Source organism: Sinocyclocheilus anshuiensis, unplaced genomic scaffold (assembly GCF_001515605.1).
Source record: "Sinocyclocheilus anshuiensis isolate Anshui unplaced genomic scaffold, SAMN03320099.WGS_v1.1 scaffold457, whole genome shotgun sequence".
NCBI lineage: Eukaryota > Metazoa > Chordata > Actinopteri > Cypriniformes > Cyprinidae > Sinocyclocheilus > Sinocyclocheilus anshuiensis.
Genome location: NW_015537939.1, coordinates 86,879 through 97,026, shown reverse-complemented (window position 1 = coordinate 97,026; position 10,148 = coordinate 86,879). Strand labels below are relative to the sequence as shown.

The 10,148-nt window shown below is 35.7% G+C and overlaps 1 protein-coding gene across 1 annotated transcript in view; it reads left to right on the top strand.

Moving 5' to 3' along the window:
- Window positions 1-9,801, top strand: part of LOC107661287 (protein tyrosine phosphatase receptor type A) — a 30,866-nt gene extending 21,065 nt beyond the window's left edge. Inside the window, exons 9-23 of the mRNA XM_016450787.1 lie at window positions 252-342; window positions 491-567; window positions 1,314-1,350; window positions 1,446-1,543; window positions 1,743-1,862; window positions 3,168-3,334; window positions 3,837-3,972; window positions 4,063-4,212; window positions 4,339-4,432; window positions 5,164-5,240; window positions 6,419-6,553; window positions 6,743-6,868; window positions 6,979-7,130; window positions 8,107-8,242; window positions 9,360-9,801. Of these exons, the coding sequence (XP_016306273.1) occupies window positions 252-342; window positions 491-567; window positions 1,314-1,350; window positions 1,446-1,543; window positions 1,743-1,862; window positions 3,168-3,334; window positions 3,837-3,972; window positions 4,063-4,212; window positions 4,339-4,432; window positions 5,164-5,240; window positions 6,419-6,553; window positions 6,743-6,868; window positions 6,979-7,130; window positions 8,107-8,242; window positions 9,360-9,434 (1,671 nt within the window). The 3' untranslated portion in view covers window positions 9,435-9,801. The remainder of the gene's footprint in view (window positions 1-251; window positions 343-490; window positions 568-1,313; window positions 1,351-1,445; window positions 1,544-1,742; window positions 1,863-3,167; window positions 3,335-3,836; window positions 3,973-4,062; window positions 4,213-4,338; window positions 4,433-5,163; window positions 5,241-6,418; window positions 6,554-6,742; window positions 6,869-6,978; window positions 7,131-8,106; window positions 8,243-9,359) is intronic.
- Window positions 9,802-10,148: the final 347 nt, after the last annotated feature.

Here is a 10,148-nt window from a genome sequence, read left to right as displayed (position 1 = left end):
TTTTGGAGCTCCCACCCCGTTTTGGAGTTCCCGCCCCCATTTGGAGATCTCCAGGCTGCAGTTATACCCTTCTCGTTTCGTGTGGACGCAGATATTTCTTGAGACAAGGTGAAAAAAAAGATCGGATAGGGAAAGCTCTGGCTTCTTGTGGACGTAACCTAAAATACTTAATATATATTTGTGGTGTTGGTGTGTATCTCCTCGTCATGCTCTAGGCCCATGTACGATTGCCTGTTTTTTTTGCTCTGCAGGCGTTGCCTATATGTCCCATTCAGGCCTCATGTGATGCTGCCTCGAAGGAGGAGAATAAGGAGAAGAACAGATATGTGAACATCCTGCCCTGTAAGGCTTTCCCACAACTTATCTCCAAACAAGAGCTGATAAAGCATGCTTTTACCAGAGCTACAAGGCCTACAAAGGAGTTCATTATGTGAAAAATAATGCTGGGAGCCTTATAATCTCTGTTTTATTTTTTTACACCTTTTCTCAGATGATCATTCTAGGGTGCATTTGACTTCTCTGGAGGGAGTTCCTGACTCAGACTTCATCAATGCTTCCTATATAAATGTAAGTCCACAAGCGCAAGACTGATAATTATTTTCACGTTATTGCCGATATAAAAATTTGATACAATTTTGTTTGAATTAATTAAAAATAAATCTCTAAAACAATTTTTTTTGTTAATGGTGTTACCTTCGTATAATTACATATACTATTATAATATTTATTTATATTTAGAATAAAATTTTTGCTTTTATCCATTTAGTTTTTGATTTTCATTTTAGTTTAAATTTGAAGAATTTTGTAATGTGCTCAATACAGTGTCTTAGTTTTTGTTTTCTAGTTTTCTGTTTGGCTTTTATTTTACATTTTTTTAGTTTTAGTAATTTTACTGCTTCAAATTAAACTTATTTCCGTTAGATGCCAAGTCGACCCTTTTAATTTTCATTTATATTTAAGGTTAAAATTTTTAATCTAATATTTATATTTTATTTCATCTTTGTTTAAATTACCAAAAATTTTTTGATAATTTTAGTTTTAGTTTAGTTTATAATAACAACACTGAACGTGGGCATCACAACATTACAGTGTTCAGTATGAAAAATGGGTATTTTGAGATTGGTTGAAGATTACGATTAACTTTTTTCTGGTTTTTAGAGTTTTAAAGATACATTTTAAGTGAGTGTTAGATGAAAGATCATCTAAAGGTAAAAAATAGGGGATATGAGCATGTATGCTTAAATTCTTAAGAATCCATTATAAACTCAAATGAACAGGACCTTGCCACTTTTTCACTATTTTTTTTTTTTCAGGGATACCAGGAGAAAAACAAATTTATTGCTGCACAAGGTAAAAATGGCTTTAATTAATTACTTTTATAAATACATAAATACTTTTGCATTTATTAATCAACAAAAAGCTAAACTCAAGATTGTTGATTGCAGGACCAAAAGAGGAAACGGTCAATGATTTCTGGAGGATGCTCTGGGAACAGAACACTGCCACCATCGTCATGGTAACCAATCTGAAAGAGAGGAAAGAGGTAAATGCCACAAGAAATCTATTAGATGTAGTCTAGTGTCAAAGGAGAAGTAAGCTGATCTTTGATTTCACAGCCTCAGCTCTTATCGCGGTCTCACATAATGGATTTAGAGTGCAACTTTGAGGAGGATGGCCATTAATAAAGATGCATGATCACTGCGGCAATGATGATTATGATAGATTGTGCTTCATTTCCGCAGTGTAAATGTGCTCAGTACTGGCCCGACCAGGGATGCTGGACCTACGGAAATATCCGCGTGTCAGTGGAGGACATGATGGTTCTGGTTGACTATACCATCCGCAAGTTCTGCATTCAGCAGGTAAGAAGCTCAAATGTTTCTCTACAGTCATTAGTGGTCGACCATTATATTGGACAGGTTGATTAGTTGGTTGTTTTTTTGGCTTTTTGAAATTTGAAAGTGGACAATAAATGTACTCATTTGGCTAATTAAAAGAAGTGATAGCTCCCTCTTGTGTCACAATATACCAACAGTCTTCACCATTGATAAGGTGGGGTTTTGGGTGATTCTTCAATTAGTGCCAGTTTTAAAAAACAAATATTAACCACCTTCAAACAGTGTTCACACATTGTTCATGAATAAAGATTTTATTATGGCCTTGATAAACTTTCACTGGATTTTAAAAACGACACTTTTGAAATTTTGGAGAAAAACATGGATAAGGCTATCCATGTTTGCATAAGTGTGAATTAGTAAAAGCAACAAGAAGTTGACAGTATGCTTGGCCTGATGGTAATGGACAGTGATTGTTTGTTATAAGAAAAGTTATAAAAGTGTACACATTAATAGCAAAATACCTTGGGGGAAAAATGTGCAAAGTAGAAATTTCTTAAAAGCGTATTTTTGAAACCTGCGAGGAGGGAAGGCTGTTAGTATTTATTTATCAATTTATTAATTTCCATAACAACCTAGTTGTTTGGACGTTTGCTTGGTGAGCTCATCAACAATGAATACATACATTGGCGAGGAGGGAAGGCTGTTAGTATTTATTTATCAATTTATTAATTGCCATAACAACCTAGTTGTTTGGACGTTTGCTTGGTGAGCTCATCAACAATGAATACATACATTAATAAACATACACATACATAAATACATCTATACATATATGTCCTATCAATTACAGGGAGTGAAATGCAGATGCATAAATACCAGAGGAATTAAGAGCATGAACAATCCTACAATAAGTGCTGTTCAGAAAACGTGAAGACTTAGTTTTAATTGCTCTAAGGCGTCTGTCTGAAGGTAGAGGCGTAAAGAGGTGACTGACTGGATGCAAGGGGTATTTCAGGATTGTTAGACCTTTTTTTCTGCAAACGTGAGACATAAATCTCATCAATAGTGGGAAGATCACAACCAGTAATTTTCAAAGCATCCCATATTATATTACTAATCTGACTTTGGAGCTACCAATCCACACTGTAATTTAGAAAGTCAGCACATTTTCAATGACAGCACTATAAAAATTGAAAATAACTTTAGATACGCCAAACTTTTTAAGCTGTCTCCAGAAAAAAAGCTTTTGATGTTTTTTTTTAAGAAGTATTGTTGAAATATTGTTTGGTGAATGATAACAAACTCCGTTGTGTGTGTTTGTGTGTTTAGGTGGGTGATGTGTCTGGTAAGAAGCCTCAGAGGCTGGTCACACAGTTTCACTTCACCAGCTGGCCTGATTTCGGGGTTCCTTTCACTCCCATTGGCATGCTGAAGTTCCTTAAGAAGGTCAAGACCTGCAACCCACAGTATGCTGGACCCATAGTGGTTCACTGCAGGTAAAGAGCTTTATTATCTTGTGTGTATGTGCATGACAGAGTACACTACCATTCAAAGGGTTTTTTGTTTAGGGTTTTTACTTTTATTCAACAAGGATGCATTAAATGAATCAAAAAAATGTCAGTAAAGACATTTATAATGTTGCAAAATTTCTATTTCAAATAAATGATGTTCCTTTAAACTTTCTATTTATCAAAAAAGTCCTTTGGGAAAAATCAAGATTTCCACAAAAACTTCAAGCAGCACAAATGTTTTTAACATTGAAAAATTCAGCTTTTCCATCACTGAAATAAATTACATTTTCAAAATACATTAAAATAGAAACTGTTATTTTAAATTGTACTAATATTTCACAATTTTTCTTTATTTTTGATCAACTAAATGCAGCCTTGGTGAGCATAAAAGATTTTTAAAAAACTAACTTTTGAATAGTAGTATTTTTGAGCAGTTTTTTTGAAGGTTCGCGATTTTCAGGAACTGATTCTCATCTGTTCTTCTCAGTGCGGGTGTTGGCAGGACAGGGACCTTCATTGTGATAGATGCTATGCTGGACATGATGGGGGCAGAGAGAAAGGTCGACGTCTTTGGATTTGTGACACGGATCAGAGCCCAGCGCTGTCAGATGGTCCAGACTGATGTGAGCTCATACAAACCTCTCATTAAAGCTGTAATACAGCTGTATTAAGTCTCAAAATACTCATCTCCCACCCTCCATCTCTCCCTACAGATGCAGTATGTGTTTATATTCCAAGCTTTGCTAGAGCACTACCTGTACGGAGACACAGAGTTAGAAGTGACGTCTCTGGAGTCTCACCTGAATAAGCTGTACGCTCCTTTACCTGGAGCCGGCTGTGGAGGCATGGAGGCAGAGTTTAAGGTAGCACAAACAGCTTTTTTTTTTCTTGCTTTTTGTTGTTTGGCAAATAATTACTGGGACCATGTTGAAGTGTAGTACATGTTTTCTTATGTTCTGTTTTGTTTATTATCTTTTTCTCTCTTTTAGAAACTTACCTCCATTAAAATCCAGAATGACAAGATGAGAACAGGGAACTTGCCTGCCAACATGAAGAAAAACCGTGTTTTGCAAATCATCCCATGTGAGTTGTGTATCAATGTTGAATAATCAGACTGTGAATTGGGAGGATAACTTTTGAATAATCAAAAACACACTATGTTAGAGGTCAGTAACATTTTTTTTTTATTATTAAATTAATGCATCCTTGGTGAATAAAAGTGACAGGAAAGACATTTATACAAAGGGTTCCTGTTTCATGTAAATGCTGTTCTTTTTACTTTTTTACATTTACCTCTTGTTTCCACAAAAATATTAAGCAGCAAAACTGTTATTTTCAACATTGCTAATAATAAATGGTCTGAGCATCAAATCAGCATATTAGAATGATTTCTGAAGGATCATGTGACACTGAAGTCTGGAGTAATGATGCTGAAAATTCAGCTTTGCTGTTAAAATTATTTAAATAAACCTTTATTTTAAATTGTAAAAATATTTCACAATATTACTGTTATAAATAAATGATGAGCATAAGAATAATTTTTTTAAAAACATTTTAAAAAATCTTACTGACCACAAACTTTTGAACGGTAGTGTAATTGTTTCTAACATGTTCTCTGCTCAGTCTGCTGGAAAAAAATATATTTATGTAGTTTATACTTTTTCTAGTATATAATTATATTATAATTTATCTTTATGCTTTTATCCTTTTACATGTTATTTGGCAGTTGCTTTTATCCAAAGAGACTTCAAGGTGTAAATTTATCAGCATGTGCATTCCTTGGCTTCTTTCTGAACCTTCACTGTTTCTTCCAGATGAGTTTAACAGAGTGATCATCCCTGTGAAACGAGGGGAGGAGAACACAGACTACATCAACGCCTCTTTTATAGATGTGAGTAAAACCCGTCTGACCTCAGCCAACAATTACTCCCAACTCACCGAGATATCGCTCAGGGAAGCCTGGAGGGAATGCTACAACAGAGACCACACAGCCTGCTTTTCTTTTCTTTTGGGAGTGGTTTAAACACGCATTTTTCTGTCATGAAGTTATATGGACGCCCATGCTGAGATTAGGAGCCTGGGACGCTGACCATTGCTGTTTTTTAAAACCTAGTGACCAGTTCACCGGAAAAAATAAAATGATTATAAATGTATTTATTTTCATTCGATACTAAAGTATCATTATTACAAACTTAAAATCAGTTGATGCTGAGTGTCGAAAGTTCAGATTAGTCACTTATGAGGTTGCTTGACAAGTAGGATGTTGCCTTAGAAGGCAGCTGCCTAAGTAGGCAGTGAGGCAGCTCACTAGGTTTTGAGACAGACCTCATGTGTTCATCCCTCCATCGCAGATCAGTCAGAGTGTGGCAGCTTTGTTTTGGCTAAAAGCCCTTTCACTTCCTCTTCTTTTTGTGTGGCTGAAGCACTTAATCATAAGGTAATCAAACAAAGGAAAACTTCTCCAGTGCTGCTATAATGGAAACGGAGCTTTGCAATCTGGAAGATAACTATAGTGATAAACAAAAGCCTTTTTTGTCGTATGTTTTGTGCATTTTTACTATACGTGTGGTCAGTAATTTTTTTTTATATTATTTATTTATTTTTGGAAAGATTACTTTTATTCAGCAAGGTTGCATTACATTGATCAAAAGTGACATCAAAGATATTTGTAATGTTGCAAAAGATATCTATTTCAAATAAATGCTGTTCTTTTGAACTCATCAAAAAAAGTTCATCAAAAATAATTTAAAATGTATCCGTTTTGAAAACAAATGTCTTCAACATTGATAATAAGTAGCATCACAGGAATGAATTACATTTTAAAATATCTAGAAATAGAAAACAGTTATTCTGTATTGCAATAATATTCCACCATATTACGTTTTTACGGTAATTTAATTTTAATCAAATAATTGCAGTTTTGGTGAGAATAAGAGACTTCTTTCAAAAATATTAAAATCATAATGACACCAAGCTTTTGAATGATAGCATATATCCATGATTACAGCTGGAAAATGTCTAGTGTATACAAATGTAGTCATATTTGTGTGTGTGTGTGTGTGTGTGCAGGGTTATAGGCAAAAGGACTCGTACATGGCCTGTCAGGGACCGCTGCAGCACACTATTGAAGACTTCTGGAGAATGATCTGGGAGTGGAGAAGCTGCTCTATCGTTATGCTGACCGAGCTGGAGGAGAGAGGACAGGTATGTTCACCTGCCTCCTTTCTCTTTGTTTGCATCTATAAATATGCTAACTCAGCTTACAAAGGTGTCTTTTTGTGGTGTAACCTTGTAGTTAAAGATCTGGACTAGCAACAGAAACATTGTTGCATTTTCAACCCCTCCAGGTTGGGCAATAGAAAAATAAATCTGTCTCTTCCCCACTCTCTGCAGGAGAAGTGTGCTCCGTATTGGCCTAGTGACGGTGTGATGGTTTGTGGAGACATGTCCATTGAGTTGAAGAGGGAGGAGGAAAGTGAAAGCTACACTGTTAGGGACCTTCTCGTCACCAATAACAGAGTAAGTCCATTTCAGAGGATCTCCTGAAACACCACTGATGTCTTTTAGCACTGTATTTTAACGTTTGCAATTGATGTAATGGCCATTCTCCTTTTTCTTTCTCTCTGCAGGAAAATAAGTCTCGCGCTGTGAGGCAGTTTCATTTCCATGGCTGGCCAGAGGTGGGCATCCCATCTGACGGGAAGGGTATGATCAACATCATCGCTGCAGTTCAGAAACAGCAGCAGCAGTCTGGAAACCACCCAATCACTGTGCACTGCAGGTAAGCCACATCTACTCCTCTAGCCAATCAGGAACCTAAAACATGAAACTTATTTTACATAATTTGTAATAATATATTTGGATATTAATATATATTCATATTGTAAAATATTTTAGTTTTTTATGACAACAGATTTATTTTTATTATTTTGTTTTTACATTCTATTTGGTGGCTTTTTGTGAGGCATAATTTACATTCCACATGCAAAACCTATTTTTATGAAAACATTTTGATTGCTAAATTGCAAAATTACACTATCATTCAAAAGTTTGGGGTCGGTACAATTTTAAATGTTTCTAAAAGGCTGCATTTATTTGACCATAAATACAGTAAAAACAGCGATATTGTGAAATATTTCAAGTTCAAAAGAACAGCATTTATTTGAAATGGAACTATTTTTTTTAAATAGAAACATTTGTCTTTACTGTCACTTCAATCAATTCAGTGTTCCCTTTGTTGAATAGTGAAAAGTGCTTATTTATTATAATTTTTAAAATCTTATTGACCCTTTTGAAAGGTAGGGTATTTTTAACTTGAAAAGGCTTTGGCTTGTCCTTTTGTGCTCCAAAGGGAACCCATAAAACAAAAACAGGAAATAACAAGTTATTTAATGCATTTGTGGTTGTTACAGCAGCGTACTACTCAAGAAGTTATTCAAACTTACCATAAATCTTCTAGTGTGGATACAGGACATTTTGGTTAGACTGGATTGCCAACTTGAATAGGTCTCACTGGTTTGGCAGCTTAAGTAAGGTTTAGTGGTTTTGTAATGCTAGAAGGCATCCATGGGTGCTTGGTATGACTTAACCAAAACCTGTCCATAGTTACATCTCCAAAGCAATGATGAAATAGATAGAGCTGCAGTGTCCAGTGGGAATTCAGGGTCAGCCTATTAAGGAAAGCCAATTAAGAAAAATAGAAACAGACTCATTAATATCCACAGAGCGGTGAGTAATTGATGTTTGTGTGTTAACAGTGCCGGAGCAGGGCGCACAGGGACATTCTGTGCTCTGAGCACGGTCCTGGAGCGGGTGAAGGCGGAGGGCATTCTGGACGTTTTTCAGACTGTGAAGAGTCTAAGACTACAGAGACCACACATGGTGCAGACACTGGTGAGAAAACACGTCACTCACGATGCAGTGTTGATCTACTAAACTGAAAAAAGCGCAGTTTAATTGTTTTTGAACAATTGTTGTTTTTTGCCAGAGGCATAAAACATGCTGTACTAAGGGAAAAATTGTGATTAAAAAATTGCATTTGTTATTGAAAAAAAAAAAAAGGTTTCAAGTTTGCTGTGCTTGTTTGTAGGGCTACACAAATTGATTGTTGTTATATATCAGTATGACTATAATACTAATACTACTACTACTAATAATAATAATAAATCATTACCGTTTTGATTATTACTACTACTAATTAAACAAAATAAGAAATATTACTAATTGTAATTTATTATTCCAATTGTATTCGCTGTAACATAATAACAATCAAATATTTAAGATAATAATAATAATTATTTTATTTTATAGTACAATTGTAAAATTACAATACTAATATTTATGTCTCTTCGTTTACACATTTTAATTTTGGCAGAAACCACATGAAACCCTTAAAGCTTCACTTTTCTTGACAAAAAGTGGTTTATAAACACCGATCATTACAATTTTGGGAAGATGATTGACACATGTTGCGTTCTGAAATGCACAAAATATTCAATTCAGATTCAGAGCTCATCCAGAGATGAGTTCATCTAAAGCGTCATTTACCGCATGTCGCTTTAAGACACTGAAAACACTGGATTATGAGCTGCTCACGTGTAAATGAAGACAGTGCCGTGCTTCACTCTGAAACACAGAGCGCATATGTTTAATTCAGTCATAGCCTTTGTGATTTGATAATCGTGTGAAGCCTTTGTGATTTAATAATCGTGTGAAGCCTTATAGCGATTTCACTTAATCGTGTTGTCCTAGTAAAACATCATTAGAACAGGAAGAATAGGGGGTCGGGGTGATATGTTATTTTCTTGATAGATTTTATGTTTGTACCTCTATTTTTTGGAAAATAATCATCGAAACAAAAGTTTCATCACATAATTAATATTCACAAGCCAAGCTGATAATGTTTTTAGATGGTTCCTACACCCCTGTTTTTATCTTGTTTTGTTTCTAGTACTTTAATACAAACACCTCAAGTCTGTCTCAACTCATTACATCCTGCTTTTCCCCACAGGAGCAGTATGAGTTCTGCTACAAAGTGGTCCAGGAATACATTGATGCCTTCTCTGACTACGCCAACTTCAAGTAAAGCCACACCCTCCTGCATAAGATCGGACAGACATTCCCAGTCATGCAGTCACGTCCACACTTTCACAAAAACACAGCTAAACGAGACGGACTGCCAGCGCAAAGCAAAAGGGAATGAAAATCCTTTGGCCGGCAAGCACGAAAACACATTGGTGCTGAAGATGGAAAGAAAACAAACAAAGAAAACACCATTAGAGATGCCTTCTTGAATATTTTGTAATATTGCTCTTGTTAATAAGGCCCTTACCCATTTCTCTCAGTGTAAATATGCTCTTGTATTTCATTTGTTTGGTTTTAGAAGCCATTCTGTTGCGGTTTTTAGAGTGACCTTAATATAGTTTACTGGTATATAAATGCATACATGAATGGCGCTATAGAGACAGAGCGGTAGCAAGATGAGGGTGCTTTTCACTGGGTGTTTTAACAAGAACTTCCTTCTTTCTCTGCAGTTGAGTGACTGAAACCTATTTAAATGGCAGCTCAATCCCACTATGCTGTTGCCTGTAGCTACATAACGCACAACGCGGCAAAATCAACCAACCGTGGTGCATCAGCGACTGTAAACGCGTGCGTTCGCAGAAAACACTTCACTGTGCTTTTTGATTGTGTTTACTGGAGTGACAGATATAATTTCAGAGTCCATTTTTTTAAACAGGGACCGTTTTTTGGGCCGTGACTAAGGCGTGCGTCCCTTAGATCTGAAGATGTTAAGTGT